The sequence below is a fragment of the Phyllobates terribilis genome, unplaced genomic scaffold, assembly GCF_046119375.1.
Source record: "Phyllobates terribilis strain yellow unplaced genomic scaffold, ASM4611937v1 Scaffold_3__8_contigs__length_932513732, whole genome shotgun sequence".
Taxonomy (NCBI): Eukaryota; Metazoa; Chordata; class Amphibia; order Anura; family Dendrobatidae; genus Phyllobates; species Phyllobates terribilis.
Window position 1 is genome coordinate 677,119,541 of NW_027362763.1, and position 17,298 is coordinate 677,136,838.

Consider the following 17,298-nt stretch of genomic DNA (forward strand, 5'->3'; position numbering starts at 1 on the left):
GAAGCAGGAGGACAACCTGTCTCCAGAGCTGCTGAGCAAAGGGGGGGAAGGCTTCCTGGATGACGAGATCGTCAACATGGCCAGGACCTGCTGCAGAGTCAGTTTGAGGGTTTTGATGGCCTGCAGCCCCCCTGCGCTCTTCTAGTGCCAGGGTACAGTGTACTGAAGAATGCCGTACAAATCCACTATGATGAGGACAGGGTGCACTGGCTGACCACCTGCTACAAAAATGGCCAAATCTTTGTGGCCGACAGCATCAACTCCGGAAATCTGACTCCGTCCATCTGTGAGCAGATTATCAACCTGTACAGTGAAGTGGTCGAAGAACCCCTGAAACATCTGACATTTATCGATGTGGATCAGCAGAAGAACAGCTATGACTGTGGCTTATTCGCCATAGCGTTTGCCTACGAGCTTATGGCAGATGGCGGTGAACCCAGAGCAGAGTTCCGGCATCGGCTGATGAGGACTCATTTGATATCCTGCCTGCAGACCGGCAGGATCAGCGCTTTTCCCAAAAAGATCAGGAAGTGACTCCATGTCTATAAACGGCATGTAGAGTCCATGACGGTCCACGAGATCGCCCTGACCTTCAACCGTACACGACCCGGGACCACAGACCTGTCTGCACCAGTAAGTAACCATGGACTTTCCATAATACTCTCAATATAGTGAATATATAAATATGATGGGGGTGTGCTGACATTATCGGGGGCATTTAATCATAGTTTTTACTTTTTGTTTCAGAAAAAGCATGAAGCGAGTAAATCCGGCCGTCACATCCAGGCCCAGAGATGGATCGCATTACACGCCCTCACCAAACCCTAAATCACGTAAGTTCCTTGTTTAAAGGGTTTAGAATATTTTTCAACTTCTGGATGGTATTTGCTCATTTTGTTCTTACCTAGGGTATGGCTGTGATGTCACAATGTACATGGAACTTTCATGTCACCATCTCCTCGATGACATCACAATAAATATGATGAGGGTGTGCTGCCATTATTGGGGGCATCTGATCATTGTTTTTACTTTTATTTCAGAAGGAGCATGAAGCGAGTAAATCCGGCCGTCACATCCAGGCCCAGAGATGGATCGCATTGGACGCCCTCACCAAACCCTAAATCACGTAAGTTCCTTGTTACATGGTTGAACATGTGTGGGACAATCATGTGACAGGGGCTACATCCATGAGAAGACTGTAGACCTCATTTATCGAAAACTGTTCTTCTTACCCATAGCAACCAATCAGAGCACAGCTTACAATCCGTAAACAGCTCTGGTTCAATGAAATCTGTGCTCAGATTGGTTGTTATGAGGAAGAAGGTATTGGTGGTATAGTGGGGAGTACAGCTGCTTTCCAAAACGTTGATCTGGATTCAATTTTTGGCCAATGCATTAGGTCTCCTTCACATTTGGTGACGCTTGTACTACCATTTACAGGTGCATCTCACTAAATTAGAATATCATCAAAAAGTTAATTTATTTCAGTTCTTCAATACAAAATGTGAAACTCAAATATTATATAGAGTCATTACAAACAGAGTGATCTATTTCAAGTGTTTATTTCTGTTAATGTTGATGATTATGGCTTACAGCCAATGAAGACACAAATGTCATTATCTCAGTAAATTAGAATAATTAACAAAAAACACCTGCAAAGGCTTCCTAAGCATTTACAAAAGTCCCTTAGTCTGTTTCAGTAGGCTCCACAATCATGGGGAAGACTGCTAACTTGACAGATGTCCGGAAGGAAGTCATTGACACACTCCACAAGGTCCCAGAGTCTGGAGGAAGAGTGGAGAGGCCACAATCCAAGCTGCTTGATGTCTAGTGTGAAGTTTTCACAATCAGTCATGGTTTGGGGGCCATGTCATCTGCTGGTGTAGGTCCACTGTGTTTTATCAAGCGCAGTTTTCTACCAGGACATTTTCAAGCACTTCATGCTTCCCTCTGCCGACAAGCTTTTTGGAGATGGAAATGTTATTCTCCAGCAGGACTTGGCCCCTGTCCACAAGGCCAAAAGTACCAATACCTGGTTTACACCAGACAGCAAACTCGCCTGACCTTAACCCCATAGAGAATCTATTATAGAGAATCTATGGGGTATTGTCAAGAGGAAGGTGAGAGACACCAAACCCAACAATGCAGACGAGCTGAAGGCTGCTATCAAAGCAACCTGGGCTTCCATAACACCTCAGCAGTGCCACAGGCTGATCGCCTCCATGCCACATTGTCGCATTGATGCAGGAATTGATGCAGAAGGAGCCCGACCAAGTATTGAGGGCATTTACTGAACAGACATTTCAGTAGGACATTTCCAATTTTAAAAAACAATTTTCAAGTTGTTGTTATAAAGTATTCTAATTTACTGAGATAATGACTTTTGTGTTTTCATTGGCTGTAAGTCATAATCATCAACATTAACAGAAATAAACACGTGAAATAGATAACTCTGTGTGTAATGACTCTATATAATATAGGAGTTTCACTTTTTGTATTGAAGAACTGAAATAAATTAACTTTTTGATGATATTCTAATTTAGTGAGATGCACCTGTACTTATGCATGGTATATGCTCATTTTGTTCTTACCTAGGTTATGGCTGTGATGTTACAACATCCATGGAACTTTGATGTCAGCATCTCCTCAATGACATCACAATAAATATTATAGGAGGAGGCGTGCTGCCATTATTAGGGTGTCTAATATTCATTTTTTTTACTTATTTCAGAAACAAGTGTCGGTGTACTCACCATGGACCAAATATAATCAAGGGTAAGAGGAGTGTACTGAGCGGCAGTGACCACAGGGGTAAATCATGTGAACGTCTCTGATATGTAATATTCGGTTGCTCCACGATCAGTTCTGTTTCCTTTTTCTACAGATCACTATAAGGGAGCTGGGGTCCCACTAAGAAGACGGGGTACAGCTGGAGGTGATGGCTATAAGAAGTCAATGATGTGGTGGCCGCCATGTCAGGAGCAGAGGAGCCGCACTTCAGGACGAGGCAGATTCCGGGCTCGGTCTCTGTTCTCATTACTTTCTGCAGTCAGATGTCATCACAGAAAAAAGTGAATCTTCTGCTGCATCCACCCCGATCTACAGCACAAGCTGCCATCATCCAGCATCGCCCAAGGGAAGGGCAGTCCCTCAGCCATGGTTCCCTAGAGGTTTCCTCCACCGGGGGTTTTTCCTCTCCTCAGCGCTGACGGATGACTCTCCGTGAGTCCGGGGCCCATCTTCAGGGCCACATGACTATTGCCCCACATGACTGGTGGGAACTTCTACATGTGATATCTTGTATGAAGCTAATAAAAAATTCAATTAATATCTAGCAGACGTGTATCTGAGTCTATAATGTATCATTACAGAATATTTAGTACAGAAGGTGGTGGAACCCCAGGGTTATATACAGGGGTGCAGTATTGTAATAGTGTTATATTACTGTCATTTATATACAGTATGTAACCTCAGCTTGAATTGTATATATATATATATATATATATATATTATGTAAGGCAGCGCTAGTCATCATACTGGGGGTAACTCGCTTCGCTGCGTCAATCAATGCACACGTGCAATGTCTTTACGTTTTTCACCACAATGCAGTTTATTACTTCGGCATAAACCACAAGTCCACACAGTTCATCGGGTCCAACTCCGTGGCACGCCGACACACATATCTACATTATTCATGAGCCAAGTGGCACACCGGCCCACTTGCTCCAGGTTACAGCTTACGGCAAGGTAATAATAGCAATGTTCATATCACAATGTCCATATAGCACAGGGTATTACCTTTGCCGGGTTTAGCTGTCTCAGTCCGTTACTCTGCCACCACTGTGGCTCTGCGGCTTCCCAGGTGGGGGTCTCCAGCCGTCGTTCCCTCAAAGGCCACTGACATCCACACAGGATCCAGGCTCGACCCTTCAGGTACCAGGCTTCACTCCAAAGCCGCTGCCTTCCAAGGCCACTAGCATCCGCACAGGATCCAGTCTTTGCCTTCAGGCTGCCAGGCTTCACGGTATCATGGTATCCCACACACATGGGGAACAGGCCTCACGCCTCTCACACCGAACACACCTGTCTCAAATTAAGCAGGATTTATATATGCTGTGCACAGACAGCCACATACTGACAGGACCTTGCTGATGTCAAAGTCATGTGATCAGTCAGCTGTGTGTATAGGTCCTGTGTGCTGTCCCAGTGATGTGTGCAGAGCTTTACTGTGCACACAGGACCTGTGTGATGTCACAGTCATGTGACCAGTCAGTTAAAGGGGAAGGTACATGGTCCGGTAAACACATCCTGGACCATTTACAGTAATGCTAGCAAGCTGCTGCATTACAATATATATAGTATTTCCCTTATAAATAGATGTTTATACTGATCTGTATGAGTATTACACAGATATTCTGATCAGCCATGTTTTTCTTCCATCAGACTTTAAAGGAGTATTCCAACTATAGACATTTATGGCAGATCCATGACATTTGTCATTTATCTGATGAGCACCGCTTTAAGATATATTCTGTTTGGGAGAACAGGGGTTCCACATTAGCCTTTGATTTGCTACAGGTGTGAAGGGACCCCCAATCTCTAAACGGATGGGGTGACTCCCAGGCTATAATTCTTTCTTGGCAGAATAGCTCTTGTTATGATGTCCTGCCTTGTATGAATGATCAGGGTTAGCCCATCAGACAAACGGAATAATTTAGCCCCGAGGGTTTTCCTACTAAACCCCGTAAAAATTAGTCTTTATCACAGGGAGAAGTGTTCAGCAGCCATATGAGATCTCCGCTTATCAATGTCTCTCCATTCAACCTAACAGTAGAAAGTCAAGTGGATGACCCCCCTGTATGACATCCAGACAGGGTTTGTCTTCATGGGGTAACCCTGTCTAAGGCATTATCATGTGAATGGAAAAATATTACCTGTCTATTAAACCATCCATAAAAATTTGCCTGGTAGACGCCCAATTTTCCGATCCCCACCACTGCTGAGAATAAGAGGCTCAGGAAATCTCCGGGCATTCCTATCTAGTCCTGTAGAAACTTGCTGCACCCCAGGAGCTCTCAGGCTGTGAATGAGGACTTTATCCTTGTGATCAAAACCTTCTGGCTCCAATCATTGTGATAGTCAACAAAATGCCCAAAAAAATGATGGGATGCATGGTGTAAAGCCAGTCCAAAATTTTCCTGGTCAACCACCTCTTGGGAAAAAGGATGAGCTCAAATGGCCATTTGGAAATCCTAGCCAACAGGTGGTCTTTATATTGATAATTGGGGAGCCACAGGCTCAGACACCTCCATTGCTTTCAGAAGACACCTCAGCAGAGATCTTATTTTTACAATATGTGGGTTTTCCGCACGTTATCAACTAATTTATGACACTAAATTCAAACTAAATGCGACTTTATAGGATTCCTTCCCACAGAGGCATCTTCTCCCTGTGCTCAGAGGCCAGAATAGCAAGAGGGTCCTCTCTTGGGTCCCTACCAGTATACCGTCCTCTTGGTGGAGAGCTATGCTGATACATAAGTTGGGATTGCATCGACCCCTTTCACCTAATTGTCCCCTGCCTCCCAATCTGTCACCACAGAACACAAGGTTATTTTAAGTCTTTTCCTTTCCTTCCTTGGTTCTCCAACCCTTCCCCTGTCGCAGCGCAGCCCACAGAGCGAAGGTCCAGGAGAAGGGAGCGGGTTCAGGGTGAGTTCAGTCCCAACCACATAGTTCATGTTTTCCATGACTGACTGCAATCAACGCCCATTCATATCACCGCGGCCTGTTCACACACGATAGATGGCGCAGTGATAAGGATCACAGGAATGTCCACTGTGTGACCCACTACTCGGTAGCGTCAGCCCTCCCTGAGAGGGGATGCAGTCGCGGGCTTGGCCCGGTCCGTGCCCAGGGCGCACACATTAAAAATATGGGCTACTTAGGATGAGTGGTTAATTCGACTACGCCACCTGTGGTGTCTGGTGATGCTCCACCAGCGCTGCTTGCAGTCCTCTGAGGCGGGATGTTGTGGCAGCCGACGGTATTACTACTCCCCACAGACGGAGCAGGGCCTCAGGGCAGAGGAAGCAGGAGGATGAGGGGAGTAGTAGTAGGGTACAGTGGTGTGGTGTGGTGTCGCGCTGCAATAAAGGACCGGAGGCAATGGATGCAGTCTTCCAAGCTTTACTCACATTGGTTGAAGTCAGCTGCAAGGCTTCTCCTTGCTCTTCACGGCTTGCTGCGGCCACCAGAGAAGAGGGTCCGGCACACCCTGGTAGTTCAGGTGCTTCAATCAGGACCCCCGCACCTCCGTGTGTTCCTAAACTCTCTCCCTTGGACCTGTCCTGTCCGTGTGCGGTGCGTGTTACAAGACTGGGTCTCCCTCTGGCTATACACAGAAGAAGGGTACGGTGGCAATTCCGTTCCGTCCGTCACCCGGTGGGATCCACTTAGCCTCAGGGCTTCTCCGACTGAGACATGAAGTAACAAAGTCAGATATCGGGGGCCGGTACCCCTTTTGCAGCAGGAGTCCCTCTGACTAGGCCAGAATGGAGAGTACAGCTGGCGTATGCCGCTCCGTCCGTATTCCCTGGGATCTTTTTGCCTGTGGAGCTCTTCTACTTTGCTCCCCTCCAGGCCTTCTTAAGTAGGGACCTTAACCGGGTAGAGACAACCGTTAACTCTCACACGCTCCTCACCTCAAGGCCAGAGTACGAGGACCGTGCGTCTTCAACAGGCTGCAGGTTCTATCACAGAAAGCCACGTTCACTGGTGAAGGTCCACAATCAAAAGACCTTGAACTTAAGATGGCTGTCTATTATATATGAAACTAGAAGTGTAACCTAATGGTGCGTCCTCCACCCTCACCCACTACATGGTTCCCCCTAAATTTGGTTCCCCCTCTCCATTATCCTGCTGGGGCAGCACTCTGGTGCATATTAGCCCCCCATAGGACAGGAGTGTGTAGTGTTGAGTGTTGAATTGGGGTCCTGACAGGTGCACCATCCTTACCTAGCAGAGGATACACCACAACTCCTGACAAGATGCAGTACCCCCCTGTGGCGACCGAACCCTCAGGGGCGCCACATTCCCCCCTGGTGAAACACAGCACGTCCGTGGGCTGCAAAGAGAGCAAAGCATGGTACAGACTTTTTATATATGCTTTTTAACCAATAACAATCTTCTTTTTATGGGAGGTTCGGATTCTTGAACGTTACAATATAAATAGTACAAAAGTATAAAAGACCAAAGAGACATTGTGCAAGTAGACAGATTAATAGAAAATGCAGTAGAAAAGAAGTCAGTTCAGCAGCAAGAGGGACCTGTCCCAAACCCTCAACGTAGGCCCTGGGGTGGCTGCAGGACATGGAGATCCTGTGTTGGACCTCCAGGAGAGCCACTCCAGACAGGTTTTGCTTCTGAGGTCTGAGGTAGAAGTAGAGGTGGTTTTTGCATAAAACCAATAGGGAGCACCTAAAGGGATGCATAACTATATACAAACAGAGTCTGTCTACTGCAAGTCCGCAGGGACAAATGTCTCTATATCCGGGAGGAAAAACATAATTAACATGGCATTAAACAACTTAAAGCTACAGCCTCCGGGGGCCGCTCAGTCCAAGTACCTCCATTTTGGGAAAGGCTCGTTCTTGCCCACAGAGCCAGACCGGTCCCCTACCGGCAGGTGCGCAGGGGCCTCTCCCTGGAATACGCGGTGTACATCAAGGGCGTACCAGCGACACACCCCGTGATGACGGGTGTATGATACCAAGTCACCCGGGTAGAGACTCCGGCTAGGGTGATCTCTCCGCAGATGGGGCTCGACGTCTCTGCGGCTCACAACGACGTCCTGGGAGAATTGGGGACTCCTGATGAAGCCCCATCCCGCCTCCTGGTGAAAACGGACGATCACCCCTTCCTCTCTGGGGCTTGGATGCACGGCCTACTCCTGGTGGGCCTTAGACTTGGCGGCTTTGGCGCGTACCTCGAGGCGCTCGCAGCGGATGCGCCTCTCCCGCCGCTCCTTATCCAGCTGGAGGAGCTCCTTGCGGCAGAAGTCCTTCCTCCGCCGCTCTTCTGCAAGGGTCTCCTGGGGGAAGCCCATTAAGTCCCCCTCCTGGTCGTCCCAGGCCATCTCCTCCGCCGCCGGACAGGTAACCAGTGGCGCTGGCAGTGGCGTTAACAGAGGCTGCTGCGGGTCCTCCGGTGACGCGGACCAGTCCGGGTTGGGGTCGTTGGTAATTTCCCCCATTAGCACAGACTCTCCTGAACTGGGAGTTGGGAGGCATTGCAGGCCTCCGCCGCTAACTGCTACGTGGGCCTCCAGCTCTGGGGCAAAAATCTGCTCCCATTTCACGGCGCCCGGGGATAGGGGTGCCGGCATAAGATCCACTAAGGCCTCTGTGCGTCTCGCAGCCGGTACAGGGGCTTGTTGCTTACCCCGTCCTGGGCTGCACGCGGCCTTCGAGGCTCCCTCCTCCTGGGTTGCTGCTCCGCTGACTTGGATTGCAGCTCCTTGGCGGCGGGACCGGATCTTCTGCAGCATCTCCTCTCTCCACGCTGCGGACACCGTACACTGGGCCTCCGCGACCCTCCTGGTCAGGTTCTGCGACTCCACACGGAGGAACTCGGCCTCCTCCGGGGTTAGACGTATTCCCCGTATCCCGAGCGGAGCAGCAGTTGGTGGGGCGGCATTGGAGCAACTCTCCTGTGCTGCTTCCATCCTCGCTGCTGGGTGTGGAGTGTCAGGGACTGTTGCGGCCACACCTAGTTTTTTCTTCCTCCTCCTTCTTTTGGGGCGGCTCCAGGGCGGCTGGCTGACTGGCACTCCTTGGGACATCCCATCCGTGTTGACGGACACTACCATGCGGACAGTCTCTAATGCAAGGGGTGGTCTGCACTTTTGGCGCCATAGGGGAAGCCTGTCCCACGATGGGAGGTGCTGGGTGGTTGTCCTTTTTGCACACAATGGCGTCTGTTCTTCTTGGGCGGGCGCCATCTTGAGTGTTAAAGACAGTCTGTTGTAAAGGCGCGTAATACCCGCTGGCAATGGGGATCACATTTTCCGTTGCTGCGGTCACGCAATCCTGCCGACTACGCCATTTATGTGTGACCCACTACTCGGTAGCGCAGGCCTGCCCTGGGAAAGGTGTACTCGGACGACGGGCCAGTGGTTGAGAGGGGATGCAGTCGCTGCCTTGGCCCGGTCCGTGCCCAGGGCGCACACATTAAAAATATGGGCTACTTAGGATGAGTGGTTAATTCGACTACGCCACCTGTGGTGTCTGGTGATGCTCCACCAGCGATGCTTGCAGTTCTCTGAGGCGGGATGTTGTGGCAGCCGACGGCATTACTACTCCCCACAGACGGAGCAGGGCCTCAGGGCAGAGGAAGCAGGAGGATGAGGGGAGTAGTAGTAGGGTACAGTGGTGTGGTGTGGTGTCGCGCTGCAATAAAGGACCGGAGGCAATGGATGCAGTCTTCCAAGCTTTACTCACATTGGTTGAAGTCAGCTGCAAGGCTTCTCCTTGCTCTTCACGGCTTGCTGCGGCCACCAGAGAAGAGGGTCCGGCACACCCCGGTAGTTCAGATGCTTCAATCAGGACCCCCGCACCTCCGCGTGTTCCTAAACTCTCCCTTGGACCTGTCCTGTCCGTGTGCGATGCGTGTTACAAGGCTGGGTCTCCCTCTGGCTATACACAGAACAAGGGTACGGCGGCAATTCTGTTCCGTCCGTCACCCGGTGGGATCCACTTAGCCTCAGGGCTTCTCCGACTGAGACATGAAGTAACAAAGTCAGATATCGGGGGCCGGTACCCCTTTTGCAGCAGGAGTCCCTCTGACTAGGCCAGAATGGAGAGTACAGCTGGCGTATGCCGCTCCGTCCGTATTCCCTGGGATCCTTTTGCCTGTAGAGCTCTTCTACTTTGCTCCCCTCCAGGCCTTCTCAAGTAGGGACCTTGACCGGGTAGAGACAACCGTTAACTCTCACCTGCTCCTCGCCTCAAGGCCAGAGTACGAGGACCGTGAGTCTTCAACAGGCTGCAGGTTCTATCACAGAAAGCCACGTTCAGCGGTGAAGACCAAAATCAAAGAACCTTGAACTTAAGATGGCTGTCTATTATATATGAAACTAGAAGTGTAACCTAATGGTGCGTCCTTCACCCTCACCCACTACATGGTTCCCCCTAACTTTGGTTACCCCTCTCCATTATCTGCTGGGGCAGCACTCTGGTGCATATTAGCCCCCCATAGGACAGGAGTGTGTAGTGTTGAGTTGGGGTCCTGACAGGTGTACCATCCTTACCTGGGAGAGGAGACACACCTCCTGACAAGATGCAGTACCCCCCTGTGGCAACCGAACCCTCAGGGGCGCCACACCACGACCGAAGAACAATGTGTCATATCAGTGCAAAAATACCTGGGTTATACCAACTTGTACCAGCTGTAAAGTACATATATCATTATATACAGAGCATACCCAGGTTATAGCAGCTGTACATATATCATTATATACAGGAGATACCCAGGTAATACCAGGTGTACCTATATTATTAGATACAGGAGATAACCAGGTAATACCAGGTGTACATATATTATTAGATACAGGAGATACCCAGCTAATACATATGTGGTGCCCTGCTGCGCGTAGGTGCCACAGATCCCGGAGGGATGCATGGACGGATTCCTCCACAAGAGGCACTCATAGCATTCACACACCTCCACCCTACCACCTCAGACCACCAGAGGGAGCCCGGATAGCGATATATATACTGGAGGGTGGAGTTAGGCAGTCAGTCTGGAGTCTGAGTCAGTCTGTGGAGTCTGGAGTCTATGGTCTAGAGAACAGTTACCTCAGGGGACAGAGCCAGTTCCAGCTCCTGCAGTTGCTAGCCTGCAGTGAAGCCCAGTCCAGACTCATAGAGCTCAGGTTAGTGAGCCAAAGGCGTGCTGACGCCATAAGAGCGGTAAAGAGTAGCGAGGCCAACTGCCCGTGTGAAGCCTAGTGAGGGCCCCGAGCGCGGCCGAAGGCGAGTGGAGTAAGAGAGCAACATAGGGGGCAGAGGAGCTTTACCCGCTCACCCCAAAAACATATACCGGACACCGGGTCCGCATCTGCAGGAATTCATCACACCCAACAGAAACAACCGGAACCCCTGGCGAACTACATGTCCCAGGAATACCAAACGCTGACTGTTATACTAGGGTCAGGAGTCACGGAGGCCCCGGAGACCAGGGAGTGCGTACTCCAACAGAAGGCCCTACCACAGGATCAGCAGGTGCAAGACAGAAACCAAGTTAGGCCTAGCTCCAGGCAGGTCAGAAACTTATCAAGGAAAGGCAAGAAACAGGAGGCCCCACACCCGCTCACTGGAGAGTCCTGATATGCACCCTTCACCCTACAGTGCCCTGGATCGTGTCTGAAACACCACCAGTAAAGGTACTGAAGTGAACTATTGTGTGTGTGCCTATCCTGGGCCAGCCACCGTGATATTCCCCGCAAGCAGCCATAAGGCCCGGCTGCCGAGTACCCCACGGCCCAGGGGGCGCGTCACATATATAATTACACACATGGTCAAAATTGTTGGTACCCCTCGTTTAATGAAAGAAAAACCCACAATGGTCACAGAAATAATTTGAATCTGACAAAAGTAATAATAAATTAAAAATCTATGAAAATGAACAAATGAAAGTCAGACATTGCTTTTCAACCGGGCTTCCACAGACGGCATGTTTCAGCTCTTTCCAAAGATACTCAATAGGATTTAGGTCAGGGCTCATAGAAGGCCACTTCAGAATAGTCCAATATTTTCCTCTTAGCCATTCTTGGGTGTTTTTAGCTGTGTGTTTGAGTCATTATCCTGTTGCAAGACCCATGACCTGCGACTGAGACAAAGCTTTCTGACACTGGGCAGCACATTTCTCTCTAGAATCCCTTGATAGTCTTGAGATTTCATTGTGCCCTGCACAGATTCAAGACACCCTGTGCCAGATGCAGCAAAGCAGCCCCAGAACATAACAGAGCCCCCACCATGTTTCACAGTTGGGACAGTGTTCTTTTCTTGATATGCTTAATTTTTCCGTCTGTGAACATAGAGATGATGTGCCTTGCTAAAAACTTCCATATTTGTCCCATCTGTCCATAGGACATTCTCCCAGAAGCTTTATGGCTTGTCAACATGTAGTTTGGCAAATTCCAGTCTGGCTTTTTTATGATTTTTTTTCAACAATGGGTGTTCTCCTTGCAGGGTCGGACTGGGGTGTCTGGGGCCCACAGGGGAAATTAACTTTAGGGGCCCACCTACAGCAATATGCAAATATCTGTTATTCGCTATCCCTGTTATAGTGGAGCATTGACTGGCGGGTCCTGCACATCTGCTGTGCGACACTAACTGGGATGTACATGTTTGCATTAAAGGGCTTCTTTGCTTAAAACTAGTGTTGAGTGAGTATGTTCTGTTAACCCTTTCACCGAGTATGCTCGGGCCGAGCTCCGAGTATTTATAGCTGCTCGGTGATATGTTTGAATCGCTCCCGTGTGCATGATTTGCGACTGTTTGACAGTTTTATTACATGTGAGGAATGTCTATTTCTTACACATTCCTCACATGTAATAAAGCTGTCAAACAGTTGCAAATCACGCACACGGGAGCGATTCAAACATATCACCGAGCAGCTGTAAATACTCGGAGCTCGGCCCGAGCATACTCGGAACAGAACATACTCGCTCAACACTAGTTAAAACAAGTTATCAAAGATCCATGGGCTCTACAGGATAGGTGATCACTTATTGAGCATTTGTGTCCGAACATTGGAAAACGCACCTATCGGAAGAATGGGGAAGTATCATCCCTGACAGGACACTTATCCCTATTTTAAAATGCAGCGACAGGTGGGACGTCTGACCGCAGCTCTATTCATTCTCTTAGAGACTTGCAAAAAAGAGCAGCGCTCACAGCCACTGAGCGAATGAATGGATCAGTGGTCGCATCTCACATGCCGCTCCAGTCTAATGGGGAGAAAAGCTCCACATTCTGCCGGTGTGTGCAAGCAGTCAGACCCCCACCAATCAATATGATCAATGATCCTGTGGAGAGGTGATTACTTGTTTTCACCGGAGAACCCCTGTAAATGCATCTCTGCCACTCTGGTCCAAGTATTTAATCGCTATGGCCACGGCCCCACTATCAGTATTTGGTCAGTATTCGATCAGTATTTTTTCTCAGGAGTGGGAGCCAAAATCAGGTGATGAACAATCAGAGAAAGAGCTAATAGAAACAAGTCACCAATTCTGCATTTATCAACCATTCCTGGTTTTGGCAGCCACTCCTAATGGAAAAAAATATTTTCCTAGTTAATATTATTATTATTTATTATTATTTATTATAGCGCCATTTATTTCATGGCACTTTACATGTGAAGAAGGGGTATACATACAAGAACAATTACAATAATCTTGAACACAATTTGACGGCGACTGGTACAGGAGGAGCGAGGACCCTGCACGTGAGGGCTCACAGTCTACAAGGGATGGGTGAGGGTACAGCAGGTGAGGGTAGCGCTGGTCGTGCAGCGGTATGGTGGAGCGGTGGTTACTGATGGTTGTAGGCTTGTCGGAAGAGGTGGGTCTTCAGGCTCTTTCTGAAGGTTTCCACAGTCGACTAGAATCTGATGTGTTGGGGTAGAGAGTTCCAGAGTAGGGGGGGAGCATGGGAGCAATCATGTATGCGATTGTGGGAGGAGGAGATTAGAGGGGAGTAGAGAAGGAGATCTTGTGAGGATCGGAGGTTGCGTGCAGGTATGTAGCGGGAGACTAGGTCAGAGATATATGGAGGAGACAGGTTGTGAATGGCTTTGTATGTCATGGTTAGGGTTTTGAACTGGAGTCTCTGGGGAGCCAGTGAAGAGATTGACAGAGAGGAGAGGCCAGGGAATAGCGGGGGGACAGGTGGATTAGTCGGGCAGCAGAGTTTAGGATGGATTGGAGGGGTGCAAGAGTGTTAGAGGGGAGGCCACAGAGCAGGAGGTTGCAGTAGTCAAGGCGGGAGATGATGAGGGCGTGCACTAGTGTTTTTGCAGATTCATGGTTGAGGAATGTGCGGATCCGGGAGATATTTTTGAGTTGGAGTCGGCAGGAAGTGGAAAGGGCTTGGATATGTGGTTTGAAGGAGAGTTCAGAGTCCAGGGTTACCCCAAGGCAGTGAGCTTGACGGACTGGGGAGAGTGGGCAGCCATTGACTATGATGGATAGGTCAGTTGGGGGGGTTGAATGAGATCGCGGAAAGATGATGAATTCTGTTTTGTCCATGTTAAGTTTTAGAAATCTAGCAGAGAAGAAGGATGAAATAGCAGACAGACATTGTGGGATTTTGGTTAGTAAGGAGGTGATATCGGGTCCAGAGAGGTAGATCTGTGTGTCGTCAGCATAGAGGTGATAATGAAAGCCAGAGAGAACAAAATGACCGCCATACACAACACAGTCCACTATATCAACACCAATAATACCACATACAAAAGGGACAAATATCGCTACACCATGACTAGATCACATATTACCACCAGATAGTGACCGAATAATACCACATACAAGGGACAAATATGGCCACACCATGACCAGACCATATATTACCACCTCAAAGTGACCAAATAGTACAATACTGATCATGAATACAAACCACAATACTAACAACACTGTTATTACCACCAGCGACATTATACACAGGAGCTCTGTAAATAGTGTCAGTGTACAGGTAACACAGGGATCACCAGTGATATTATACACAGGAGCTCTGTATATAGTGTATAGGTAATACAGTGATCACCAGTGACATACACAGGAGCTCTGTATATACTATATACACACGTGGTCAAAATTGTTGGTACCACTCGTTTAATGAAAGAAAAACCCACAATGGTCACAGAAAAAAATTGAATCTGACAAAAGTAATAATAAATTAAAAATCTATGAAAATGAACAAATGAAAGACAGACATTGCTTTTCAACCCTGCTTCCACAGAATTTAAAAAAAAATTAAACTCATGAAATAGGCCTGGACAGAAATGATGGTACCCCTGAAAATAATGTGACAAAAGGGACATGTTAAATCAAGTTGTGTCCCCTAATTAGCATCACAGGTGTCTACAATCTTGTAATCAGTCAGTGGGCCTGTATATAGGGCTACAGATACTCACTGTGCTGTTTGGTGACATGGTGTGTACCCCACTCAACATGGACCAGAGGAAGCAAAGGAAAGAGTTGTCTCAGGAGATTAGAAAGAAAATTATAGACAAGCATGTTAAAGGTAAAGGTTATAAGACCATCTCCAAGCAGCTTGATATTCCTGTGACTACAGTTGCACATATTATTCAGAAATTTAAGATCCATGGGACTGTAGCCAACCTCCCTGGGCGTGGCCGCAGGAGGAAAATTGATAACAAATCAAAGAGACGGATAATATGAATGGTAACAAAAGAGCCCAGGATAACTTCTAAAGAGATTAAAGGTGAACTTCAAGCTCAAGGAACATCAGTGTCAGATCACACCATCCGTCGTTGTTTGATCTAAAGTGAACTTCATGGGAGACGACCAAGGAGAACACCATTGTTGAAAAAAAATCATAAAAAAGCCAGACTGGAATTAGCCAAACTACATGTTCACAAGCCACAAAGCTTCTAGGAGAATGTCCTATGGACAGATGAGACAAAAATGGAAGTTTATGGCAAGGCACATCAGCTCTATGTTCACAGATGGAAAAATGAAGCATATCAAGATAAGAACACTGTCCCTACTGTGAAACATGGAGAAGTCTCTTTTATGTTCTGGGGCTGGTCTGCTGCATCTGGCACAGGGTGTCTTGAATCTGTGCAGGGTACAATGAGATCTCAAGACTATCAAGGGATTCTAGAGAGAAATGTGCTGCCCAGTGTGGATCTTGCAACAGGATAATGACCCAAAACACACAGCTAAAAACACCCAAGAATGGCCAAGAGGAAAACATTGGACTATTCTGAAGTGGCCTTCTATGAGCCCTGACCTAAATCCTATTGAGCATCTTTAGAAAGAGCTGAAACATGTCATCTGGAAAAGGCAACCTTCAAACACGAGACAGCTGGAGCAGTTTACTCATGAGGAGTGGGCCAAAATACCTGTCGAGAGGTGCAGAAGTCTCATTGACAGTTACAGGAATCGTTTGATTGCAGTGATTGCCTCAAAAGGTTGTTCAACAAAATATTAAGTTAAGAAGAACCATCATTTCTGTCCAGGCCGATTTCATCAGTTTAATTTTTTTTTAAATTCTGTGGAAGCAGAAAAGCAATGTCTGACTTTCATTTGATCATTTTTATAGATTTTTAATTTATTATTACTTTTGTCAGATTCAAGTTATTTCTGTGACCATTGTGGGTTTTTCTTTCATTAAACGAGGGGTACCAACAATTTTGACCACGTGTGTAGTGTAAGTGTACATGTAACACACTGACTCACCAGTGATGTCTCTAGGTGAAGTCCTTCATCTTCACTTTTCTTCTCCGTCTGGCACAGACGGCCATCACTTCTTCCAGCCAGGAATCATCTCTGCAGAAAATAACACACAGTTATCAATAACTGATCTCTTCTAGAGAATATTCCCACTCCCCCCCGACTTCTATGTAGCGCCCCGAGGGTTTGGTCGCTACAGAGGTATTGCATCTCACGCAGAGGTGTGATATCTCACTTTCAGGTAAGGATGGACTGTGGCACAGGACCCTAACACCCACATGCACTACACCACATTTCCGGGGGACAGGGCGACCGATATGCTCCTAAGAGAGCATGACAGTCCCTGTCCCTGGCTGGAGTGGGGAGGGAACACCTAGAAAGGGGGAACCTGGTAGTGTGTGGGTGGGGAGAGTAGATCCAGGGTGCACTAGGAAAAGGAGTATATAAGGTGGGCACCATCTTAGAGTCAGGGCTGAGCTTAGAGAGAAGTGACTGGAGCAGAGGCTCTGTATGAGCTCTGCTCCGCGGGCAGGCCTAGTCACAAGGCCTGAGCCCTGGAAAGGAGAGAGGAGAGAAGAGAAGGAGACTCCAGGAGTGGAGTGAAGGGACCCCAGGGGTACGGACGGGCCAGTCGCCACCATACGCCCGCCGCTACCAGAGTAGGGGGTCAGGCCAAGTAAGGGATCCGGATCCCTCAGCTAGTGGAGGAGAGCAACTACCCTCAGCTAGAAACCGGAGGCTGTGGCATTGCACGTGTCACAGCCCCTCACTACACCCGTTAGGAAAGCACCACATAGGACCCAGGGAAACGGAACATAC

The 17,298-nt window shown here is 48.2% G+C and overlaps 1 protein-coding gene across 1 annotated transcript in view; it reads left to right on the top strand.

Moving 5' to 3' along the window:
• Positions 1-1,087: 1,087 nt before the first annotated feature.
• The window catches only part of LOC141258612 (EH domain-containing protein 3-like), a 36,423-nt gene continuing 20,212 nt past the window's right edge, over positions 1,088-17,298 (top strand). Inside the window, exons 1-2 of the mRNA XM_073673573.1 lie at positions 1,088-1,126; positions 1,239-1,323. Of these exons, the coding sequence (XP_073529674.1) occupies positions 1,088-1,126; positions 1,239-1,323 (124 nt within the window). The remainder of the gene's footprint in view (positions 1,127-1,238; positions 1,324-17,298) is intronic.